This window comes from Herpailurus yagouaroundi, unplaced genomic scaffold (assembly GCF_014898765.1).
Source record: "Herpailurus yagouaroundi ecotype Mexico unplaced genomic scaffold, PumYag 165, whole genome shotgun sequence".
NCBI lineage: Eukaryota > Metazoa > Chordata > Mammalia > Carnivora > Felidae > Herpailurus > Herpailurus yagouaroundi.
The window spans coordinates 22063125-22089831 of NW_024412406.1; the positions used below are offsets into that span (position 1 = coordinate 22063125).

The 26707-nt window shown below is 40.9% G+C and overlaps 1 protein-coding gene across 1 annotated transcript in view; it reads right to left on the minus strand.

The window, feature by feature from the left end:
• The window catches only part of CLVS1 (clavesin 1), a 172668-nt gene that overhangs the window by 27166 nt on the left and 118795 nt on the right, over window positions 1-26707 (minus strand). The window contains exons 4-5 of the mRNA XM_040487718.1: window positions 8713-8823; window positions 4517-4752 (exon numbers count right to left, since the gene is read on the minus strand). Coding sequence (XP_040343652.1) covers window positions 4517-4752; window positions 8713-8823 — 347 coding nt within the window. The remainder of the gene's footprint in view (window positions 1-4516; window positions 4753-8712; window positions 8824-26707) is intronic.

Here is a 26707-nt window from a genome sequence, read left to right on the forward strand (position 1 = left end):
GCGCCTGGGTGGCGCAGTCGGTTAAGCGTCCGACTTCAGCCAGGTCACGATCTCGCGGTCCGGGAGTTCGAGCCCCGCGTCAGGCTCTGGGCTGATGGCTCGGAGCCTGGAGCCTGTTTCCGATTCTGTGTCTCCCTCTCTCTCTGCCCCTCCCCCGTTCATGCTCTGTCTCTCTCTGTCCCAAAAATAAATAAACGTTGGAAAAAAAAAATTAAAAAAAAAAAAGAAGTTAAAAATGCAAAAGTGTGTCAGAGCAGAGAATGCCACACACTCAAAAGCCTATAAAAGCATCATTTTCTTAAAAGATCAATATTGAAAGAATCTGCTTGGAAAAATTTCCATCTAAACCAACAATTCTTTTTAAGTTTTTCTGCTTAAGGGTTGAATCAAACTTATCTGGAAAAAGAAAAGAGCTAGTTAGAACCACTAATTCACTGAGAATTTTACACATTTTAGATTTTACCCTACATATGCCAGAAAGCATTGTTCTGAGCCACTAGGAACTCAGAGGCCACATTATAAATAGTGACTAGGTTTCAATGAAAGTTCACAGAAGCCCATTTGACCCCAAATGGGAACTGTGGTGGCAGAGATTGGGACACAGCGTCTACCCATTAGAAGGTGAAACGTTATCCCGCAGAACAGACCCAGGTCATCTGGCTCGGACCAAGGAAGTACTTCTTAAAACTATGCTACTGGGAGTATGCTGCCCCGTTAGCTGCCTGCCCATCTCTGGGCAATGCAAACTGAGGCTGGCTGGCAGCCTGGGCTGGAGAACAGATACCGTATCAGGTGGGAAGCTGGACCTTTAAGATCTCCAATTCTGTTTTCAATTCCCCCATGTCCTTTTGAGCTCTGAGGACTCAGAGAGGTTATGAGTGGTGGCTGTTCTGTCCCTATAATTTTCTCAGTCAGCACAGACCTCCATCAGTGAAGCACCTGACACCAGGCACGGTTCCACAGGTGGTCCCTCCTCGCTGCGTCACTGCTGGTACCAGTCTCCTCACTGCCCATCCTGCTGCTGTCTAAAATCCCCAAGCAAAGGATCAAAGATGTCACCACTTGTGAGAGCAGGAGTGGGCAGGACACCTTGATGGCCATGGTGGGGTGATGAAATGTGTACACAATTACTAGCTCCTCTGGCATAGTCTTGGAGCTTGACTCTGATATCTTCCCTTCTCCAAAACCTGGGTCAGCTATGCCTTTGTCCATGAAGACTTCTCTAAGAGTCTTCCTGGTTGAAAGAACATTTCAGCAGGTTCTTACATCTCTTGTCTAGTACCTCTTCCACTCTGCATTATATTATAGTTATTTGTGGGCAGATCTTATCTCCCCTACTAGGCCGTAAGGCCCTATAGCCAGGATCCATGAAATCCAGAAGAAATTAGTTCTCTCTCCATAGGAGCTGACAGTTTGGCTGAAGCAATTGGACAACTGCCCCAAGGATGGGTTTTGAAAGTAGCAGCTTTCATTCAACGCCAATTCATTCATAAGCAGCAGGCATGTACAGGGTGTGTGATGTGTGTCGATTGTGTGTTGGACATTGACTTGGATTCTTGAGGAGGGCGTAAGGTGAACAAATGTTATACAAAGACTTTACCCTCTAGAACCCACCATCTAATAACGGAGGCCGTCACCTTCTCTGATCCTCAACATCAACTCAGAGGCAGAACTTGGAATCAGGACATGGCTGGTCACCTGAAAGAGATGTAACTCTATAACTGATCACCTGGAGAAAGAGTGGCAAATTGCTATTTTATTCCACTTGACTTCGGACATTCCAACAAGTCTGAGGGTATGCTGACTTTATCTAAGTCTATAGAAATAAGGTAAGGACAAACCACAGGAAGTGTCATTGTCCCGGCCCATGGAGGGATTGGAGAGAGAAGGCTGGCACTAGAGGTGTGGGTAGAAAGTATGAGGAAAAGCAGACAGTGTGCTTTATCTTACAGAGGACACAAACGCAGAGTGTGGAGCCAAGCTGCCCAGCTCGGAATCCCAGCTTGGCCGTTTACTAGCTGTGTGACCTTGGACAGTTGCTTAACCTTTCTGTGTCTGTTTCCTCACTTGTGAAATGGGAATAGTGATAATACCTTTCTCATACAGTTATGGTGAGGATTTAGAGAGTTAATGCAGGTAAAGCGTTCAGAATGGTGTCAATAGTGTGAGTTGTTACATCATTATGATGACTGTGCTGTAGCCTGGCCCGAGAGCAGCTCAGAATCTGGGCGGGACAATCTCACCTCTACCAGTAAGGTCAGTCTCTTCACTGTGGAGACACAAAGCCAGGTTCTCAGCTCCCATGACCAACACTTCCCAGAGAATGTCAGCTGTTAACCCGGGGAGTAAATGAATTTCCAGATCCTTCCAGTCTCGGCAGAAAGGCTTCACCAGACACTTGCATGTAATATTCCCAATGGAGCAGAAAATGTGGAGGTCCTCCTCCTGGACATTCTCTCTTGCCTCAGTGTAAGCCTAGTTATCCAAAGAAGACTCTCACAGTGACATCCCTCCGTCCCCAAACACCTCAAGACTACAGCCAGTCTTCATTGGTTCGGTGTTAGTTATGGCCCTCATCCCTGGACCTGAGTCCCCGCATCAGCCTTCTGATGGCATTTAGTCCATATTTCCCTGCGAATTCCACGATCCTCATAAAACCCAGACTTACTTTGTCATTGTGTCATTTCTCTGCTCAACTGTGTCCGGTGAGGAGATACAGATGAAAACAAAAATGGCATAGAATTGACCTGCCATCAGGATAATGATTAGAATTGAATTCTGATAATATCAAGTACAAAAGGTAGAGTCTGGGGAAAGGACATTTTCACACATGCTGCTGGGACTATCCATTAGTACCGTCATTTAGGAAGGCCACTGGGCAGTGTGGGCTATTGAAAATACACATATTCTCTGACCCAGCAACTACAAGGCTCCAAGTTTACCTGAGGGACTTCCTGTGAGAATGGAGGAGGCATATCAAGGACTTTCTTGAGTCTCGTCCTTTGGAATGGAGAAAAAACTCAGAGGAGCTAAATGTTCATCAATAGGGAAATGGCTAAACTGTGACATATTCTGGAATACTGGAATACTATGTACTGGAATACTATGCAGCATGAAAAACATGAGATGTCTCTAGATTTACTGATATAGAAAGATGTTACAGTATGTTATGGGATAAACCATGCCCTGCCCCCCAAATTGGACTGTTGAAGATCCAACTGCTAGCACCTCAGAATGTGACTGTATTTGGAGACGGGGCCTTTAAAAGATGTAATTAAGGTAAAACAAGGTCTTTAGGGTAAGTCCTAATCCAATATGACTGGTATCCTTGTAAAAAGAGATTAAGACACAGACACACAAAGGGAAGTCCATGTGAAGATAACAGGGAGAATGCAGGCATCTACAAGACAAGGAGAGAGGTCTCATAAGACACCAACCCTGCCAATACCTTGATTCTGGATTTCTAGCTTCCAGAATTGTGAGAAAACACATTTCTATTGCTTAAGCCACCCAGTTTGTGGTTTGTTGTTGCAGGAGTTGGATTAGCAAACTAATACATAATATTAGATATTTTCTATGGGTATGGATAGATATGGGTAATATCTAGAAAATAGAATGGAAAAGGGTCCACCCTACTCTGATAACAATGGTTACCTTTGGGAAAAGTTGGGATTGAGATTGGGAATAGTGGTTAAAAAGATTGTAGCCTTAAAAATAAGGTTTTAATTTTTACAATGAGAAAGCACTCATATATTATTTGTACATCAGTTAAAAAAAAAACCCTCTTTCACGGCACTCCATTAAATACAGTATGCAATATATTTCACACCCTAGATGCAACAGTCTTTAGAATTTCCTTCCATGCCCACTCCCATCCCCCACCCCTCGCGCACCTGTTTGCCACAGCAGACTATCCCATCCCTCTGAAGCCTCTGTGCCTCTTTCTATCCCATTTGCCTAGAATGCCTTCTCTACCTTTTTAAGCCGGGGTGGCTTATTTTCACCCTTCAGAACCTAGCTCCAATGTCACCCACTTTATAAATATGTCAACAAAAGGCTTACTCATCAGATTTTCCAGAGCTCTACTTCTCTGTTCTTATTCGTGTGTTCGCAGCACCTATCAGTGCTTATAGGCAAATGCTCAGTAAATGGTTCTAAATTCATAGATGATAGGAATGTTTTCTGGCAGGTTGTTTTTTCAATCCAGGGTATCCCAAAGGCACAGCATTTCATTCTGTGTGTGTTAACAGACTCTCTAGAGACTGACACTGCAAACATGACATGAGCGAGGTCCAGCCTTTAACTGTTTCTTTAGTACAACAGGGATAACTAGATTTCTGCGCCAGCCAAGCCCCATTTGCTTTCAATTCTAGTGAAATCAGCTGAGAATGTATTGCAATTTATTTTATTCAAGTTCTGTGCCCATAAAGGTCTGCAATTACTTAACCCACAATAGGGCCAAATCAAAAATGCTTATTGACCTCTGACTTGGAGGCTCTGATAATGCAGGTCTTACCTCTTCATCGGCTTGGGCGAACATTCTCTCTCCAGATTGGAGGATGTGTGTTTCACATGCATTGCATTGTAGGAAGTGTGAGTATAGTCATTTTCATCACTGTAGTCTGGACCAAGTAACGTCCGGGCCCACGTTCCCATGTCATAAGGAGGAAGGGTTCCTCCAAATTCAGAGGGCAAAAATTCAGGGTGGATTAGCTGGTGAAGGCTGTTTAAATTATTTCCATGCAGGAAAATCTGCAAAGGAAAAACCAAGTATCAACAAAAAAAACCCCAAACCTACGAGCCACTATTTAGCCTAAAACACAATTTAGCGATGACAAATTGGATGCGCTGCTGGTGATCATGGTGTTTAAAGAGGCATTCCATTTTGTGTCTGCAGCTTAATCTTCGTAAAATGTTAATTTATTGCTCAGAAAAGGGGCTGAATTAATAGTCCTTAAAAAATGAAGTTTATGAACAAATTGGGTCTTATTTGGCCATGGCCCAAATTTACACATACAGTAATCTCCTAATTATCCCTGCTGATAAAAAGGCTATGACGTAGACCACGCAAACCCCCAATCATGCTTCACATGCATCCCCACATTGTTCTCTTCCTTCCACTCCCCCCCGCCAAGTGCTTTCTGCCCTCTGTACCCCGCCCCCATCTCACCATCCTTCCCAAACCTTCACCAAGTGGCAGCCTCTTCTTCATTCTGTCCCAGAGGCACCCGCACACTCTGGTTCTCCTCCTCGCTTCCCCCAATTAACTAGTGTCTGCTGACTCCTATTTTCTCTGATCTGTTCATTTATGTCTTGCTTCCCCACAGGAAGAGAAGAATCCTCGGGAAAAGGGGTGATGTTTTCTTACTCTGTTAATACGTTCCTAGCTCCCGGGGTGGTGTGGACACGAGGTAGAAGCCTTATCAATTCTTAGGCAGTGGAACTGAAAACTGTGGCCTGAGAACTTATGGGTATTTTTGCAGCCATCTTCCATTTGTGTGTGGATTGAGGGCTGACACGCACATAAATTTGCATCTTCTGAACATATAGTGGATGGTGATGGAAACTGGCGGAGCAGAGGAGAAAACATCCCCAGATCACAATTATTTTCAGACAAATCCACAAAGTGGATAAGCCACTAGTTGATAATTACCATTTCCTACAATTTAGGAATTGACTCCCGAAAGTCTACTCAAAGCGCACCTGTGGAGTGATCGCGGTTCCCACACTTCGTGTTGCAAACTCAATGCACCTGAGTTAGGCAAGTGTAGGACCACTGATTATATTCACATAGGTGTACGCATGCATACCAGTTAGCCTTTCTGTAATATAAAGGTGACTTTTAAAATATTTAAATATAGGGGCGCCTGGGTGGCTCAGTGGGTTAAGCGGCCGACTTCGGCTCAGGTCATGATCTCGCGGTTCGTGAGTTCAAGCCCTGCGTCAGGCTCTGTGCTGACGGCTCAGAGCCTGGAGCCTGTTTCAGATTCTGTGTCTCCCTCTCTCTGACCCTCCCCCATTCATGCTCTGTTTCTCTCTGTCTCAAAAATAAATAAACGTTAAAAAAATTTTTTTTAATATTTAAATATAGCATAATATACCATAAAAGTATTATCAATTATGCCATATACTATATTAAATATACCACGTAATGGACACATACACTTACTACCTTGCTCTGTTACATTGATTTCAATTTATGATACAATGGCATCATTTAGAAAGGAAAGGGACAAGAAGCTAAGTGCCAAGATTCTTCAGAAGAATATGGTAGCACTTCAGAAAACAATGTACATTTTCGGACAGTGGATTTCAATTTTAATAAGAATGATGGTTTTTGAAGAAATTCCCATGTTCTGGCTTTTGCAAAACACTTTTCAGGAGGAGCTAAAGTATCTGAAGCATGGAAAAGCAGAGCTAAATATTAGCTCCGGTTTTTAGAGCAAATATTTGTACCCACCCACCTAACACCTCCAGTTCTTTTGTTTGTTTGTTTTTGAATTCTTTATACTTTCAATTTTATTTGTGATATTCATTTGTTTGTTTCAAGTTTTTAAAATTAAATTCCAGTTAGTTATCATATAGTGTAGTATTAGTTTCAGGAGTAGAATTTAGCGATTCATCACTTACATAACAACCCTCAGAGCTTATCACAAGTGCCCTCCTTAATACCCACACCCATTTAGCCCCTCCCTCACCCACCTCCCCTCCAGTAACCCTAGCGTTTGTTCTCTATAGTTAAAAGTCTGTTGGGGTGCCTGGGTGACTCAGTTGGTTAAGCGTCCGACTCTTGATTTGGGCTCAGGTCATGATCTCACAGTTCATGAGACGGAGCCCTGAGTCGGGCTCTGTGTTGACAGAGCAAAGCCTGCCTGGGATCCTCTGTCCCCTCTGTCTCTGCCCCTCCCCTGTGTGCGCGTGCACTCTCTCTCTCAAGATAAATAAATAAACATTTAAAAAAGGAGTCTGTTTTATAGTTTTCCTCTCCTTTCCCCCATCCTCATCTGTTTTATTTCTTAAATTCCACATCCAAGTGAAATCGTATGGTATTTGTCCTTCTCCTGACTGACTTATTTAGCGTAGCGTTATACACTCTAGCTCCATTCACGTCATTGCAAATGGCAAGATTCCATTCTTTTTACGGCTGAGAAATATTCTATTGTATATATATACCACAGCTCCTGTATCCATTCATTAATCGATGGACATTTGGGCTCTTCCCATAATTTGGCTATTGTTGATACTGCTGCTATAAACATCGGGGTGCACGAGTCCCTTCGAATCGGTATTTTTGTATCCTTTGGGTAAATACCTAGCAGTGCAATTGCTATATCGCAGTTCTCTTCTTAACTTTTTGAGGAACCTCCATACTGTTTCCCAGAGTGGCCACACCAGTTTGCTTTCCCACCGATAGCCAACACCTCCAGTTCTGAAAGGACAAATGTGTGCTGTGGAAACTGGCCGTCTCTATTGCAGTGCTGTGGGATGGAAGAACTCAGCAGATAGGAGGCTGGATTCTTCACCTGTCAGATTCTGTTCTGTGCCCAGAGTTCCAGAAACTCCCTTCTATGCCCTGAGCCCTAGTTAGCAAAAAGCTTCCAAACGTCCGTGTCTCCTTAGGCTGGTGAGTTCTAGTTCTTAGTTCCACGCTTATTTGGGGACAGGAGAATTACCCCTCCCTGCTGTACTATTTCCTAAGGATCTGGAGGCAGCTGAGGTCTAGGAGTTGGGGATAACACAGAGTGTGTATGTAGGTGTGTATGTAGGGGGGTTCCTCACATGATCGTTCCCCCTGAATACTCAGGCTCTTCCCCAGAACGGGTTCCCCTGGGTATAGGGGCATACGTAAGGTGCCATGAGACTGACCCTGGCCAGATTCCCTTGAGAGGGACCCAGGAGGTAGCTGAAATCAAAACGTTTAAAAGAACGGGAGCTAAATGATGAAGAGAATGAAAGTCACTGAGTCTCTACCACATCGGTGGCCTTATGCTACCTGCTTTCATATGCTGCTTCATTGAATTACCCAACTACCCAATAGCTCTGTGATATGGGTGTTTGTTTCTCCGTCTTATAAATGAGGAAACTGAGATTCAGAGGGAGTGCAGAAACAATGATCAGTCTCTCAGCTAATCAGAATGCCATGAAAAGCCGCAGCCCTGATCGAAGGTGCTGGCCTCCCAAATGTCATCAGCCGAGGCAATTAAGACTTTAAAAGCCTTCCTCCTCAGAGCATTATTATTTCTCGTGAAGAATGCTTTCCCAGCCTCAAAGGTGACGGAGCTGGCAGCTATGACCCAAGAGCCATGGGGGAGAAAAACAAATGGTAAACATTCTTCATCAGGATAATACATTTGCAGGACAAAATGCTAGCTATTAAAATATTCCATGAACGGGAAGCTGCTTGACCCCGTATGTCCCTCGAGCACTTACAGTAAAATGGGCATCTGGTATTTGCATGCCTTCAAAGTTTCCTTTGGTTGGTCGCTGGGACTCTGAAAATAACCCAGTTCTACTAAATTATTGATTAAATCCAGGCCATTTGCAAACTCCAGCTGAGGCTCGAAGGCTCAGGGAGTGCAGAAAAGCAGAAGACCCACAGTGAAAACTTAGGAGAGACGGAGAGAGAAAGAGAGAGAAGGGAAGCAGAGAGATCGAAAGGAGGGTCCGGTCACTGTCCCTCTGCACCCCCCATTGGGTGTTTGTTTGCATTACCCGCTTCCTGGTCTTGTCTTTAAGGAATGGCTTGATGAGCGTGTACAGGGCATGAATGTACCAGGGCTGGTTGACGAAATGGACTCCTCCGAAGCGGGCAGGAAAGCTGTCCTGGGGCGGAAAGAGAGAAATGCACACCAGTTAGCACACATTCCAGATTGGATTGGGCCTGCAGGACCACAGCCCCGGGAGCAACCTACTTCTCTCTGACTGAAGCACCAGCTAGTGGTAGGAAAGAAAGAAAGCACACACACTTCCTAGCTGGTAACATCTCCTCTATTCCCCTTGCCCCCTTCCTCCCCTCTGACTCCAAAACTTAAAAATTGTGCCTCCGTGCCAGCCCTGTCTTCCCCAAGTCGCAGTGATAGGACCTCTGACGTGGCACAGGAGCATGTGTGAACCAGGTAGTGAGGGAGTTGGGATTCTTCCACATGTCAGACAAGCTCTGAGTATATACTCACTCCTCTACCCTCATTCTCGCGCCCCCCCCTCCCCGTTTCCAGTGGCATTATCATGACAGCAGGTGAACTCCCTGGGAGTAGGAAGGGATTGGAAAAGGATTTCAAAGGAGCTGAAGAGAAGGAGCTTTCTGGAATGCTCCAGAAATGTCACACCAACGTATGACAGCATTTGCTGGCAACTATTCCACAGATTCCAGAGCTAGTTCCTTCTTTCGTCCCAGGACCCACATGGGAGCGCCCAGGGAGAAGACACTTGTGGACTGATGGACTAGTTGATTCCCCTAACTGAGGAAATATGGGCCTCCGCTTCTGCACATCAATATATTTTGTATACATTAGGAAATGAGACCATCTTTTAAATGCTTCTAATGTTAGATTACAGCTCAGGGCACAGCCTCATCTTTTAGAAAAACCGAGAAGCTATTCTCCATCCTAATTAGACCCACAAAATAAGGGGCCTTGACCATGAAGTCTGAGCTAGTCCCACGGCACCAGGACCCGAGTTCCCGATGCAGAGCTTCCACAGATTACACTGCATTCATCTTGGTTAATGGAATAAAAAAAAAAGAAGGAACACCTGAAGCAATTTGAATTGCCAAGTGTGCTGCCAATCAATTTCATCGCAACAAGCATCTTTGTAAAATGTAAGCAAGAAGAGAGGAAAGCGGAAGGAGCCTGGCCGCCTGAGCTAACAGTTCAGGCAGCAAGTTGATCCCTGAGGGTGTATGAAATGCCTTGCCTGAGTCTTTTTTAGTAACAAGGCAAGAGGGTTATTAACTTTTCTTCAGAGCCCTGTGAGTCTGCAAGATCGCTGGGAATCTTCCACACCGAGACCTAGTTCCCAATGTAAGTACACGAACTGTACGTAAGGGTTGACATTTTAAAAACTTAAAAATAATTTTTGCCTCTACCTAGATGTTTTACAGAGTACAAAGGAATTGCATATTTTGAAGATAAACCAGACAATTTGATTAAAAGTCTTTGTGTGGGACGGTATATATTTTTTAATTTATTTTATTTTTAAAAACTTAATGAAACCACCAAGTAAGGGTGGCAAGGCTGTTTTTTTTTATTAATTTGTACATGTGTCATAATCTCTCATTATTCCAAATCTAATTTTAGATATGTAAAAGATTTTAATAAGGCTGTCTTTTCTCTGTTAGGGTAGTTTGGGATCTAAAAGTTCTTTGGTGCCTTCAAAAAAGATCATTCCCCAGAGTTTTCCCTTAACAAAAAGTGCTAAATACTAACCTTACTCTTTTTGGTCCTTTTGAACTTGTTATTCAGAAATAAAACTCATTATCCCATACTGAGCATGGGTTCTGAAGGACTATAGAAGATGAGGAGAGTACTACAAAGGGTTTATCTATAAAACCAGGGCTTTACCATCTTTTTCTAAGAGGACCAACAACAGGGCTTTTATTTCTATTGAGAATCTATTGTGTTACACATTTTTACGTTAGTAAAGTGGAAGAAAACTCTGTAAATAATACTCTAGAGGCAGTGGGCAAAATCTTAAAGAAAACATTAGACTTTTTAAAAATATCTAGAGACTCTTAGTTTTAGTCCATGGAAACTCAATCATCAAAGACATCAAAACTCTCTTCGGTTTGTGTCAGAGAAGGTCGAAAAAAAAAAAAAAAACCACAGGGCTGAGACCCAGTCAATTCTCTCTAGGTTGGCCCTGGCTTCAAGTCTGCCAGCTTGAAGGCATGGAATTTTATCGATCTCATCCAGGTCAGCCAGCAACTATGTGCAGATACATGCACGTAAAAATCCTGTGCCTCAGAGGTCTTAGGTTTGGGGCAAAGTGGAAACAGGATCACTTCACTTCAGGTCTCTCTAAAAGATTCAAATGAAACTGCCTCTTACCTAATAAAGACAATGTGCAAATGTTCTTATATTCTCAAATGAGCCTGACCACGTTATTAATAATGAAGTGTGTGTGTGTGTGTGTGTGTGTGTGTGTGTGTGTGTGGTGCCAGGGAAAGATGAGGAAAGGAAAAGTTAGCCAACACAACCCTCTTAGAAGCAATGACTATCTTGTTGGTGGTGTTTCCTGGTCTCATTAGCAAACCACAGATAGAGGGAAGCAAACCACAGATAAAGGGAAAATGTCTCCAAAGACCTCAGTGGTCCACTATCCATACTGAGTTGCATTTCTTAGGGTCTGGAACAGATCTGTCTCAAGATGACAGGCCAGGATTCAATGACAGTGTAACACGTTGTCAGAGTGAATATGTGCTAAAACATACCCTAGGTTCAAGAAAATGGTGTCAATTTCTCTACATTTCATGCATCTCTCAGTAAAAATATAACATCATCTCAAATTATAAGCATATACAAATCATAAATTTTGTCCCTCAGTTTATTTTAAATGAATTTATTTCCTTAAGACAAAAATAATACCCATTCTAGAAACGTCAAAAATAGATTTAAAAATTTTTTGAAAAACTAGAAAACAGAGAAAGACAAGAAAGAAGAAAAGAAAATTCATGTATATTCTCACTGCTGAAGACATACTCTTGCTGTTTTCTATCATTTAGGAAAGGCTCTGTTGTATTATAATAACACACAGCCCCTGCTTTTTATCATTTAAAACTATAAAGATTTATTTTTTGCTCACGCAGAATAGAATGTCCTCGCTGGGCTGGCAGGGAGCCATGCTTGATTTGCTCTCAGCCACGGATGCTGCCTTCCCCATCTGGAATAGTGCTGCTTGCCAGAGCCGAAAGAATCACACCTTAGATCTTAGGTTTGGCCACCAGAAAGTGACATGCTTCATCTGTCATACGTTAGAAGCCAAACATGCGCCTGACTCCCAAGGGGTCAGGAAGTGGGATGCAACCATGTGCCTAGGAAGGGAAAGACTAAAATTGCAGGTAGAGAGCACAAAGGTTACCCAAGCTCTGCTTCCTTCTTCCCTTCCTTTCCCTTCCCTTCAATTCCTTCTTTTCTTCCTTCTCTCCTTTCCTAGTGGGATTATGTTTTTGAAATTGGACTTAATAACTATTCATTGATGGCCTGCTTGATGTTGGTGATACAGTACTGAATAATACAAATATAGCATTCATGGGGTAGTGGGGACACAGACAATGGCAATCAAGTAATGATTTGTTTAGCATCTTTAATTCTTCTCTAAAACATCAGTGCATACCTTGCACCTCTTCAGTTCAGCACATATTTATGAGGGCAAACACATCCTCCAAACTAGTCCTCAAAGCATTCTAACTCCACATTCAAAGAGTGCTACCTTTAAATCTCTACTACCTGGAATACTGGCTCAACAACTGACCTACAGATCTGAGCTCCAACCACTCATGTCCAGGATGCCCCCTTTGCTCTCTGAATATGCAGAATAAGGCTGTTCTAATCTATGTGCTATGGTTTCCCATGTGGCATAACTATTAAAGTATCTCAATGTTATTAAGATAAGGATCTGATATCAGAGTGTGAAAAGTAGAATAACACTGACTTAAGATAAATGGAGGAGAAGCCAGTGACCAATAAACTGATGGGATAGTAAGGAATAGGTCTGAACAAACAGGGAAAATAATTTTCATTTTATTTTATTTTTCTAATGTTCATTTATTTATGTTTGCGAGAGAGAGAGAGAGAGAGAGAGAGAGCGCACAAGCAGCAGAGGGATAGAGAGAGAGACAGAGAGGAAGACACAGAATCTGAAACAGGCTCCACGTTCTGAGCTGTCAGCACAGAGCCCGACGCAGGTCTCGAACCCATGAACCTTGAGATCATGACTTGAACTGAAGCTGGACATTAACACTGAGTCACCTAGGCACCCCCAAAAAGACAATATTTCACTTTCTTATTTCATGTTTCATATTTTAAACAAGTATCCTTTTGATATGTGTAAAATATTCCATGCAAAGCAGCAGAATACATTCTCTTTTTAGGTGCCCACAGGGTGCCTGGGCGGTTCAGTCAGTTAAGTGTCATACATCGGCTCAGGTCACGATCTTGTGGTTTTTAGGTTTGAGACTTCCCTCGGGCTCAGTTCTGACAGCTCAGAGCCTGGAGCCTGCTTCAGATTCTGTGTCTCCCTCTCTCTCTCCCTCCCCTGCTAGTGCTGTGTCTTTCTCTGTCTCAAAAATAAATAAACATTAAAAAAAAATTAAGTGCCCATAGAACATATATCAAGACAGACCAACCATATCTGGGACATAAAAAAACCCTCAACAATCTTAAAAGAAGTGAAATCATACAGAGTATATTCTCTGTCCATGATGGAATCAAACCGGAAATTTAACAGAAAGATAACAGGAAAATTTCCAAGCACTTTGAAACTAAAGAACATATGTTTAAATAATTCATGGATACGTCAAAGAAGTCTCAAGGGAAACAAATACACGGAACTGAAGGGAAATGAAAATACAATGTATCAAAGTTTGTGGAACATAGCTAAAGCAGCGCTCACAGGGAAATTTACAGCACTAAATACATACATGCAAAAAGAGGAAAGGTCTTGAATCAATAATTAAAGTCCCCACTTTAAGAAGGTAGAGGGAGAGTTGCCTGGGTGGTTCAGTTGGTTAAATGTCAGACTTCCTCACAGGTCATGATCTCATGGTCTGTGGGTTCGAGCCCCTATCTGGCTCTGCAACTCACAGTGTGGAGCCTGCTCGGAATTCTCTCTCTTTCCATCTCTCTCTGCCCCTCTCCCACTTGTACGCATGCTCTCTCTCTCAAAATAAATAAACGTTAAAAAAAGAGAAAATAATAAAGAGCAGAAATAATGACATTGAAAATAGAAAAACAATAAAGAAATTCAATAAAACTAAGAGTTGATTCTTTGAAAAGATCAATAAAATAAACATTTAGCAAGATTGACAAAGAAACAAAGGGAAATGTCACAAATTACCAAAATCAGGAACGAACGTGCAGATATTGCTACAGACATTGCAGACACCCAAAGGATAATCAAGGAATACTATAAGCAATTATACACACATATATGTGACAGCTGAGAAGAAATGGACTAATTCCTCAGAAAGAAGGTACCACTACTCACCCAATATGAAATAGGTACTTAAAATAGCCCTTAACTATTAAGAACATTATTACATTTGTAATTTTAAAAGTTAACCAAACTGGGCTCAGTTTCACTGGAAGCTACTAAACTTTCAAAGAAGAGTTAGCATCTATTCTACATAATTTCTTCCAGAAAGTGGAAGAGAAGGAAACACTTTCTGATTCATTTATGAAGCTAGTATCTCCCAAATACCAAAGTGAAACAAAAACAGTACCACAAAATAAAATTACAGATCAATATCCTTCATTAATATGGTTGTAAAAATCCTTAAAATATTAGCAAGCAGAATTCAGCAATATACAAAAAGAATTATACACTATGTTCAAGTGGGGTTTATCCAGGGATGCAGGGCTGGCTCAATATTTAAAAATCAATTAACTGAGTGATTAACCATATTTTCTAGTTTCTATATTTGATGCCTTGCCATCTGAGGACTTGTTGATGAGGAAGGAACTGTCCCTTAGCTGATTCTTAGAGAGAGCAAGAGAGAACTCCTTTTATATGCAGACTAACCAATCCAGCACCCGTACCCCAACTGCCTCCTTTATTGGACTCTTACACTCTGGGCCACTATTCCTCTGCCCCAATCAGCCCCGGAACCAGGGGCAGCTCCTATACCCAGGAGCCCACTGAAATTATTCCAACTAGCCTAAATCCTAATCCTGCTTAGCCTCTTTTCCCTGCCTTGTTCATTTCTTCCCATTAAATCACAATGAAGACTCTTGCCCAAGTTTTCTCCTCACTCTCTCTGCCTCCTGACAAACCGCAGGGCTTCCTCTTGTGCCCCTCCCATCATGGCGTGCCTTGACCCAGTTTCTAGGGATCTGGAAAAAGAACAAATTTCTTCCTTCATGACAGTCATTTCCATGTCTGTGTGTCTCACCATACCTGATTAAAACAAAACCCAGGTGCCTTTACAATAGTAATCCATTGTTTGAACAGGCCAAAGAGGAAAAAATTACTCGATCATATCAAGTGATGTAGAAAAAGAATTTAACAAAATTCAACACCCATTTGTGATTAAAAAAAAAAAAAAACTTTTGGAAAAATGGGACTCTCTTTGGGAATAACATGATTATCTATATAGAAAATCCCAAGGAATCTATTTAAAAAAAAACCAGACACCAAAAAAGAAAAAAACAAGCTTTCTATAACTGAGTTCATTAACATTGCAGAATGGAAAATAAACATACAAAGAATCAACACAAAGCCATCAAAGTTTAAAAATGCATAACAAAACATATCCAGCATTTGTATGCTGAAAACTACACAATGCTGATGAAAGAAATCAAAGAAGGTTTAAATAAATGAAGAGACATATTATGTTGTGAATCAAAAGAGAACATACTAAATATGTCAATTCCTCTCAAACTGATAGACAAACCTATCAAAAGCCAAGTGAGATTTTTTCTGTAGACATCAATAGGGATATTCTAAAATTTATATGGAAAGGCATAGACCCTAGAATAGTGAAAACAATTTTGAAAAGAATAAAGTGGAAGAAATTATTTTACCAAAACCAAAGCTTATTATAGCTGCAATAATCAAGACTGTGTGGTATTAGGGGAGGGGGAAATACGTGGGTCAATGAAGCAGAAGAGAGAACTCAGAAATAGGTCCACACAAATACGTTCAACTGATTTTTTACTAAAGTACAAAAACATTTCATTGAAGGAAGAAAGCTTTTCAACACATAGTACTGGAGCAGCTGGACTTCCATAAGCATAAATAAATATATACATAAATAAATGTAAACCTGTCTTCAACTACACACCTCATACAAAAATTGACTCAAAATGGATCATGGACTTAAATGTAAAACGATACAGACTTAGAAAAAGTGTTGGAGACGATCTCTAGGATCTCGGAGTAGACAGTTTTTAGACTTGACTCCAAAAGCATGATCCATAAAATGAAAAGAATAATAAATTGGATATTGGCAACATTAAGAAGATACAGGGTGGGATAAAATATTTGCAAACCGCTTATCTCACAAAGGAGTAATATGTAGGATACATAATACACTTCAATCTCAACAGCAAAAAGGCAAGCAGTCCAGTTAGAACATGGACAAGAGACACGAAGAGACATTTTACCCAAGGAAGTATACAGATGTCAAATAAGCACATGAAAAGATGTTCCATATCATTAACCATTACTGAAACGCAAATTAAACTCGATGAGATATTATACTATAAACCTATTAGAATGTCTTAAAAAAATGAAAACACCAAATTCTGGTGAAGATATGGAGAAACTAGATCATTCCTACATTGCTGGTGGGAACGTAAAATAGTACAGTCACTCTGGAAAACATTTTGGCAGTTTTCTGAAACACTAAATATCCAACTACCATATGACCTAAGAATTACACTCCAGAGCATTCATCCAGAAAAACAATAACTTATGTCGACACAAAATCTGGTGCTAGGGTGTTTATAGCAGATTTATTTGTAATAGTCCCAAACTGGAAATAGCCTAGATGTCCTTCAGTGAGTGAATGGTTAAGCATATTGGTACATTCACACCATGCAACACTAAAAGGAACAATTAAAAGGAACAATTACTGATATACACAACAATCCAGAAAAATCTCTGGAGAGAGAATTGTGCTAAGTCAAAAAACCCCATCCCCAAAAGTTACATACTGTATGATTCCATTCATATGACATTCTTGAAATGACGAAATTATAGAAAAAACAGCTTAGTGGTTACCAGGGGTTAAAGAGTGGGTGAAGGTGGAGGGAAGTGGGTGTGGCTTTAAAAGGGTACAGGAGCAATCCTTGTGGCGATGAAAATGTTCTGTATCTTGACTGTATCAATGTCAGTATCCTGGTTGTGATATTTCTTATAGTTTTGCAAGACGTTTCCAGTGGGGCAAACGAAATAAAGGCTATACGGGATGTCTCTGCATTATCCCTTACAACTGCATGCGAATCTACATTATCTCAAAATAAAAATGAGAGAATATGACTATTGTGAATATTCCAAAAGTCTCCAAAGTGGAAGCAGCCATCTCTACAGTATAACGGAAGCATTTCTAAGATGATCTTTTCTGTCTTACATGGAATGTTCGACAAAAAATGCCGAAGTAAATCATAAGGCACAAGATACATCGCAGGGCATTCTAAGCTGCTCTTCTGCATTTTCTTTGGGAGTTTTGGCCAGTGTTCAGTGATTCCAGCAATCCATTGGAAATGTACTTTATTTTTTAATAGGCACTTCGTCTGCACTTCATTTTCACACTGGCTCTATTCAAGCATCACTTGGCTGCTTTTTCTTGTGTTTGATTGGGATTTAGGAGCAACGTGACAGAGGCAAAACTATTTCCTCTCTCTTTCTTTGACAATCAGATACAGATGTTACTGGTGGCAGTTGGTTGGGTTTCCTGCTGGCTAATGAAGCTCTTACTAGCGCCATTTGCTAAGATTTGTAATGCCTGCAGGCGAATTATATTTCACAATGGGGCTCAAAACACGTCTGACCTCAAAATCACATGGCCCTGTGAAGCCTGGGAAACTTTGCTCACAACTGCCCTCTCCAACTCCCAGCCTTTCCCACCTCTTCCACTGCCCTTATTTGAAAAGTAGAACAGGACCAGGCAAATCCCCAAATATATGAACTCCCTCCCCCCACCCCACCTATTAAGATTCCTCCGAAAACCAAATGCAAAGAAGAAAAAGGAATGGATGAGCACAAGAGCTGTCTCTCAGACTTTCTGCCTCCTTCCCTTTAGCAGCTCTGAGTTTTCTTCAGGGCCTTGGCAGATGGCATCCATTCATTCACATAACAGCACGTATGGAGGTCTGCAGGCAGCATAAAGACACATGCATGGAGTCCAGCTTTATCTATTCAGTTTATGCGTGTCCTACTAATGACACCCATTTCCCACATCAGAGCGGACAGATAAAAACATTTTCGGCAGCATAAATGGGCTTCACTGATGCAAGAGAGCCTTCTAAAAATGCTATATTTCATGCTGATGGGTTTTTATTATACCACGTGGTAGTCATTAGTGTGAAAGTCACATATCCACCTATTTGCAAGGAAATGGAGAGCTCATGCCATAGCAGTTGCACACCAAATGCGATATCTATATATCAGTAGCAAGCATGAAAGAGGAGAGAACATGCTGATTAGCAAGGCAGCTGGTCAATGGCTTCCACTGATTACAGGCTATGGATTTTCTTCCAGTACCTGCTCCTAGAAGTCATTGTTGACTTCTAAGAAGCTGTATTGACCTGGCGTTCTCTTGAGGTTAGGAAGGGCTGGGGTTTTTTTTTTTTTTTAGTGCAAGTTTTAGATCAGGACAGGCTAGGGGGTAAAAGTTTTATCTGCAGATCCTGGAACAGATTGGCAGTGCTCCTAACCATAGTAAGCAAAGCTCTCCTTCTGTCAAACTGACCCGACCAGCAGATTAAGTTCAGAACCCTCCCCGGTTGCAACATTCCTAAACGACATTCCTTGACCATCTCTTTTGTGTCCATTTCTGTTCACCAGTTCAGCAAGCAGGTATCAGGCCCCTGTTATGAGGAAAATGCAGGGGTGCACGGACCTACGAAACATACTCTCTGGCTTCAACCAGTTCATTGTCCAGTGGGAGAGATCGGAAATGACGATGCTTTGAGGGGAAGACACTGAATTCAGAGTTTAGGTTCTGTGTTTTATGGTAGTTCCTTAAAGCAGAGCCAATAAACAGCTCAGATAGCCAGAAGTGAAGATCAGGGGAAGGTTGGATGTCCTGCAGGGCCAAATAAAAATGCCTTATATAAAGAGCTAACAGAAAATGTATGTGACTGTGTTTGAGAGTCTTCAAGAGTTCATTTGCTTAGCACCTCTTTGCTTCAAGAGTTTAGTACTTAGCACCACTATTTTATAAGAATAAGTTTCAAATGATCTCTATTTTAAAACATAAAAACATAAGAGAAGGAAGGAAGGAGAAAAGGAAGGAAGGAAGGAAGGAAGGAAGGAAGGAAGGAAGGCAGGAAGGAAGGGAAATAGCTCAAAAATCATCTTGTGGTGCATACACATCAAATTTTTGCCAAGATAATGGAAAATATGACTATAAATTTAAAGAATATATTGGGGCGCGTGGGTGGCTCAGTCAGTTAAACGTCCGACTTCAGCTCAGGCCATGATTTCATGGTTCCTGGATTTGAGTCCCACCTTGGGTTCTGCACTTACACCTCGGAGCCTGCTTGGGATCCTCTGCCCCACCCCCACTTGTTCTCTCTCTCTGTCTCTCAAAAATAAATAAATAAAACTTAAAAAAAAAAAGAATATGTTGATCACACCGGTATCACCTCGTGTCTGGTAGGAAAGGCTTTAGTGACAAGAAAACCGAGACAATCCCAATGGTCTTTTTAACTTCCTACTTAATAGAGCTCCATATAGGAGAATTGCATCCTTCTTTGACTCTGGCAATCTCACTGCTGCTCAAGTGGGATGAGCAAAAAGGTGACCATGACTGCTACCAGGAGAGAAGGAACAAAATACAAGCCCATCCAGCATGATCACTCTGAGTCTGCAGAGGTGAGCTCAAGCAATGAAAACTTAATTTGCCATAAAAATCACTTCCAGCTTCTCTAACCACGGTGACCTTATATCTGACTATTAAATAGCAAATACATTATGGTAAGGACATAATATTTCATTTTCAGGTTTCCCTCGGGGTCCCTAACTAGTAAACAGATGATTGTTGTTCATTATTTAAAAGCCAATTCATGGAGAAACCCAGGTTGCTTGAATCACTGATTTGCACAGGAAATCAATGCCAGAAGATGCAGTATCATTCATATAATTCAACCTGCAATTTAGTGCTTAAACTCACAGAATCATGGTGTCTCTGAGAGAAAGAAGCATGGTGGAAAAGACACAGAAATCACTCAAAGCAAAGTTTTCAGCCAATGGTAAGCCTTTAACCACCCAAATGTCTTTGGTTTGTAACTAAGGCTGTAATAAGCAAGGATACTAAAATGGTAAAGTCTTAATAAATACAATTTAAGAAAAAATATTAAAATCAGTAAAGGTAACTCAATAGCTAAGAATTGGGCATTTAGTATCTAGCAGGAGCTTTTATATGTGTTAATCCATATAACACTCATGACAATATTACATAGATATTATATATGTAGTGTATTACCTATTAAAGTATACCAGTTTAACAAGTGAGGAAGCATAGTCTTACTTAGGGTAGTTAAATACTTGTCCAAATTCACACATCAAGAAGAGATTGAATGAATTTTAATACAGATCTGTCTGTTCTTATAGTTGAAGCTTTTATTCCTCTTATTTAAGCTCTTTATATCAGCAAAATTTTGACTGTTGACTGTCTTCATGTGGGTTTTAAGGATGCATAAACTTACTAACTCAGGTAAGATTAATCAGATCAGTAAGATTAATTCTGTTATTATTAGAATAGAATGGACAACTATTCTTAATACGGACTACAGAAATTTTAAAGGTGAACCTGAATATCCACATATTTGTCGTGCCTTATTGGGGAACATTGTACTTTTTATAGCATAGATATATTTATTATAACATGGCCTTATTTTGCAGGAGATCTAAGTCAGCCAAAAATTTTCTTGTATTGAAGCACATTTCATTTTCTAATCTCTAAATACACATCATTTCTCCATGTGAAAAACTACCAATAACACCTGTCAGAATAGCAAAAATTGAAAACACAAGACGGGGCGCCTGAGTGCCTCAGTCGGTTAAGTGTCCAACTTTAGCTCAGGCCATAGTCGCATGGTTCGTGGGTTCGAGCCCCACGTTGGGCTCTGTGCTGACAGCTCAGAGCCTGGAACCTGCTTCCAATTTTGTCTCCCTCTCTCTCTGCCCCTCCCCTGCTCTCGCTCTGTCTCTTTCTGTCTCTTAAAAGTAATAAATAAACGTTAAAAAAAAAAAACCCACACAAGAAACAACAAGTGTTGGTGAAGATGTGGAGAAAAGGAACCCTCTTGCACTACTGGTGGGAATACAAACTGTAGAAACTAGTATGGAGGCTCCTCAAAAAGTTAAAAAGAGAACTACCCTATGATCCAGTAATCACACTGTTGGCTATTTACCAAAAAATACAAAAGCTCTATTTCAAAAGGATTCATATTCACCCTTATGTTTATAGCAGCATTATTTATGATAGTCAAATTATGGAAGCAGCCCAAGTATCCATCAATAGATGAATGGATAAAAAAGATGTAAAAAATATATATATATATATAAATATATATATATATATATATATATATATATATATATAATGGAATATTATTCAGCCATATAAAAGAATGAAATCTTGCCATTTACAATGATATGGATGGAGCTACAGAATATATGGCTAAGTGAAATAAGTCAGTCAGAAAAAGATAAGTACCATACGATTTCACTCATATGTGGAATTTAAGAAACAAAACAAACAAGCAAAGGGAAAAAGAGAGACAGAGAGAGACAGAAAGAGGCAAGCCAAGAAACAGGCTCTTAACTATAGAGAACAAACTGATAGTTACCAGAGGGGAGGTGGGTGGGGGGATGGGCGAAATAGGTGATGGGGCTTAAGGAGGGCACCTGTCATGATGAGCACTGGGTGTCGTATGGAAGTGTCGAATCACTATATTGTACACCTGAAACTAATATAACACTGTATGTTAACTGTCCTGGAATTAAAAGTAAAATGAAACTAAATTAAAAAAAAACTATCAATAAAATATCCCCCAAACAAATAGTAGGGAGGGTTCTGTCAGGACAGGCTTAGACAATTTACAAAATGTATTAGCAGTACTGCTTCTTCCTCCTTGTAATGGAGTTGGTAGAACTCATTAAAACCTTGGCCTCGTCTTCCTGGGAGCATGGCTAAACTACATTTCCCTGTCCCCGTTACAAAGTGACACATGGGACTATGTTCTGGAGAATGAAATGTGGTTAGAAGTAAGATCACCACATCCAGACCCAAACATCAAATAGATATGACTCTTCTATGCTCTCTCTTTCTTCTCCATGTGGCTGGAAGTGAACAACTCGGAGGCCTTAGAAGATAGGGGAGGCCCAGAATGCAGGGAGCCACTATGGAGCCACTATGGAGCCACTATGAGCCACTTGTTGGAGACCATAGAACTGCCTTGCCAGGAACAGCAGGAGAGGATTTGTGGGAGCGAGAAAAGTCAAACACAGCATAACTTATCCTGTCCTGATGTGCGCAGACATTAACAGTGAATGGTAGGGGGCATCTGGGCTATGGACACGACGTGGGGGTTACCATCTTGCAGATGATACTTCAAACCGTGAGTTTTGTGCGGTGACCCAGGAAGTGAATGAAGTCGGAGTAGAGACTGAGTCCTCAGCATCGCTAAGTTTGAAAGGCAGAAACAGGAGAAGAATCTAGGATGGTTGTCGGAAGGGTGGCCCGTCAGGCAGGAAAGAGGGCCGTGTCCTGGAGGCCAAGGAGCATTTTCAGACTATCTCAGTATTTTCCCAATCGAGAGAGCATTCAGAGGGGTCAAATTCTTCTGAGGCTGACAAAATATGAAAGCTGAGAAATGGCCCTTGAATGTAGCCAGGTGAAGGTCCCTGCCTTTGAAGGGCTTCCCTTCCAGCTGGGAGGGAAAGAGAGATAATAAACAACAACAATAAAAGCTAGAAGGTGCTACACTGGAAAATAAACAGGGGAGAAAGCTGCAGAATGTTGAGGAAAGTACCTGAATTTTAAAAAGCACACTGCACCAAGAAGCATAAAATACCTAGGAATAAACGTAACCAAAGATGTAAAAGTCTGTATGCTAAAAACTATAGAAAGCTTATGAAGGTAATTGAAGAAGATATAAAGAAATGGAAAAACATTCCATGCTCATGGATTGGAAGAAAAAATATTGTTAAAATGTCAATACTACCCAAAGCTATCTACACATTCAATGCAGTCCCAATCAAAATTCCACCAGCATTCTTCTTGAAGCTAAAACAAGCAATCCTAAAATTTGTATGGAACCACAAAAGACCCCGAATAGCCAAAGTAATTTTGAAGAAGAAGACCAAAGCGGGAGGCATCACAATCCCAGACTTTAGCCTCTACTACAAAGCTGTCATCATCAAGACAGCATGGTATTGGCACAAAATAGACACATAGACCAATGGAATAGAATAGAAACCCCAGAATTAGACCCACAAACGTATGGCCAACTCATCTTTGACAAAGCAGGAAAGAATACCCAATGGAAAAAAGACAGTCTCTTTAACAAATGGTGCTGGGAGAACTGGACAGCAACATGCAGAAGTATGAAACTAGACCACTTTCTTACACCATTCACAAAAATAAACTCAAAATGGATAAAGGACCTGAATGTGAGACAGGAAACCATCAACACCCTAGAGGAGAAAGCAGGAAAAAAACTCTCTGACTTCAGCCGCAGCAATTTCTTACTTGACACATCCCCAAAGGCAAGGGAATTAAAAGCAAAAATGAACTATTGGGACCTCATGAAGACAAAAAGCTTCTGCACAGCAAAGGAAACAACCAACAAAGCTAAAAGGCAACCAACGGAATGGGAAGAGATATTTGCAAATGACATATCAGACAAAGGGCTAGTATCCAAAATCTATAAAGAGCTCACCAAACTCCACACCCGAAAAACAAATAATCCAGTGAAAAAATGGGCAGAAAACATGAAGAGACACTTCTGTAAAGAAGACATCCAGATGGCGAACAGGCACATGAAAAGATGCTCTACGTCGCTCCTCATCAGGGAAATACAAATCAAAACCACACTCAGGTATCACCTCACGCCAGTCAGAGTGGCCAAAATGAACAAATCAGGAGACTATAGATGCTGGCGAGGATGTGGAGAAACGGGAACCCTCTTGCACTGTTGGTGGGGATGCAAATTGGTGCAGCCACTCTGGACAACAGTGGGAGGTTCCTCACAAAATTAAAAATAGACCTACCCTATGACCCAGCAGTAGCACTGCTAGAAATTTACCCAAGGGATACAGGAGTGCTGATGCATAGGGGCACTTGTACCCCAATGTTTATAGCAGCGCTCTCAACAATAGCCAAATTATGGAAAGAGCCTAAATGTCCATCAACTGATGAATGGATAAAGAAATTGTGGTTTATATACACAGTGGAGTACTACGTGGCAATGAGAAAGAATGAAATATGGCCCTTTGTAGCAACATGGATGGAACTGGAGGGTGTGATGCTAAGAAATAAGCCATACAGAGAAAGACGAGATACCATATATTTTCACTCTTAGGTGGATCCTGAGAAACTTGAGAGACCCGAGAAGACCATGGGGGAGAGGAAGGAAAAAAAAAAAGGTTAGAGAGGGAGGGAGCCAAAACATGAGACTCTTAAAAACTGAGGACAAACTGAGGGTTGATGGGGTGTGGGAGGGAGGGGAGGGTGGGTGATGGGTATTAAGGAGGGCACCTGTTGGAATGAGTCCTGGATGTTGTATGGAAACCAATTTGACAATAAATTTCATATTTATAAATAAATAAATAAATAAATAGCTGGTCAGAAAAAGCCTACTGAGAAACCAACCCTTGCTTTGAGTAAGCCGGCTGTGTGGTTGCCTAGGGCTGGTATTTCGGCAAAGGGAAGCGGTGTAAAAATCCAGAGGTGGGAGCATTTCCACCACGTCTAAAGAAAGGAATCAACTAAACCAGCATTTCCCAAAGAAAGCACTGCAGAATATTAATCTCGAAGGGTCTCTCCGTACAAAAGAGGATTCCAAATTAAACGCTGCACACTCAGCCTTCCCTTTGGAAGTTAAAGGACACATTTGTCTATTTAATTAAAGCCTTTAAAAAAAGTCTGGTAGCAAAGAAACCAACTGAACTCTCCTTGATTCATTGTTTCCCATGGGATTTGAGCCACAGGACCTTTTTGGGGGAGTTTATTAACCAAACTAATATTCTGGAAAATGTGCAAGGGAAATTCTGGACTTAACCTCTCGGTAAGTTAGAAAACCGTGTACTTGGGGCATCACATCTGTCAGGTTTGAGTCAGCAGTGTGACAGTTTAAATACTGTCAGATACTATTTTAAACAAATCTATTATGAAAGTCATATAGTTACAGGGAACAAGTAGGTGATTTTAAGAAGGTATTTTGTCTCTTTTTTAAAGTTAGAAATGTGTTTTAGTCATTTGAATTCTGTGTTATTCCCATTTCACCCAGCTTGTCCCCGGCCTTTAGAAAGAGAGACCCGCTGATTTCCGGCTCTAACCAAGTAAGACCAGGGAACGGGATCTTCTCCTGAGGAAGCTATTTGTTCACTCCAATTCTGTGATCTCCGGCCTTAGGAAAAAGCTGCACTCTCCATTAGAGTTTAAATGGCATCGAGCCTGTCTGATAGAGCGTAATCTTTCCTTCAAATGGGAACATACTGAGCACAGATTTGGTGTCATCTTGAGGGCAGGACACTGACGGCAGCAGAGCCATAGAGAGGACTGGCAGGTCACTATGACCTGGGAGCCTGGAGAAGACCCAGGCTGGGCCTGAACAGAGCCTCCTATTGGGTCCAAGACCCATTTTGCACATGTAGGAAATATTGCCTCTCACGCTGAAATACGAGTTTGCTGCTTTGCTGAGTGCAAAACTAAAAAATAAAAACATGATTTAAACTGAGAGGGCAAGAAAGTGACCTTGAGGGGAAATTTTATTTTTCTTGCATTGAAAAACTATCTCATATACCTCTTCTTTTTGATTATCTGTCTCATATGCTGAATGGGGCTTCTATTGACTTGTAACCACTTAATTCCACAATTCAAATAAGATTCTCACTAAATTGCACCGCAACTATCCAAATCGTTTCGTGAAATTTAATGTTTGATGTAAGCATCTCTAGAGATCTGATGCATTAATATACTTATGATTCATAACGGCATCTGCAAAAGAGTTTTGACAAATGTGCAGACTTTACAACACTCTTTATACACTTATTTATATATTGCATTGGTCTAATAATAAGTGTTATTTTAAGGGCACAACTTACAAACCACAATAGGCTCCTTAACAAATATTGACCATTATAAATATTTGAGTAATTTTTTCATGGACAGACACTTACACTGATAGTTTTAAAAAATGATAGAAATGATCCCAGAAAAAATAACAGCTTACCAGTAAGACCTGTTAAGTTTTAAATTCTACTGTTGGTACTTTTAACTCAGCCGTGAGAAACTCTGAGACTATAACAGCCAAGTGAAAGAATATTATTACTAATAAAATCAGATATTTCCTATTAGACAAAATGTACCACCACCATTATAATATACCTTGGGAAAAATGATTTTTCTGCTTTTTATTACTAACGCAAATTCTTATAAGTATTTTATTTTATACTACCAAGAAACACTATTCTTATTGAAAGATTTCAGATTAAAACCTTCCAGAATTAGCTTATATCATCAAGAAAATGCTTTTAGATATAATGATATGACACACACACACACACACACACACACACACACACACACACACACACA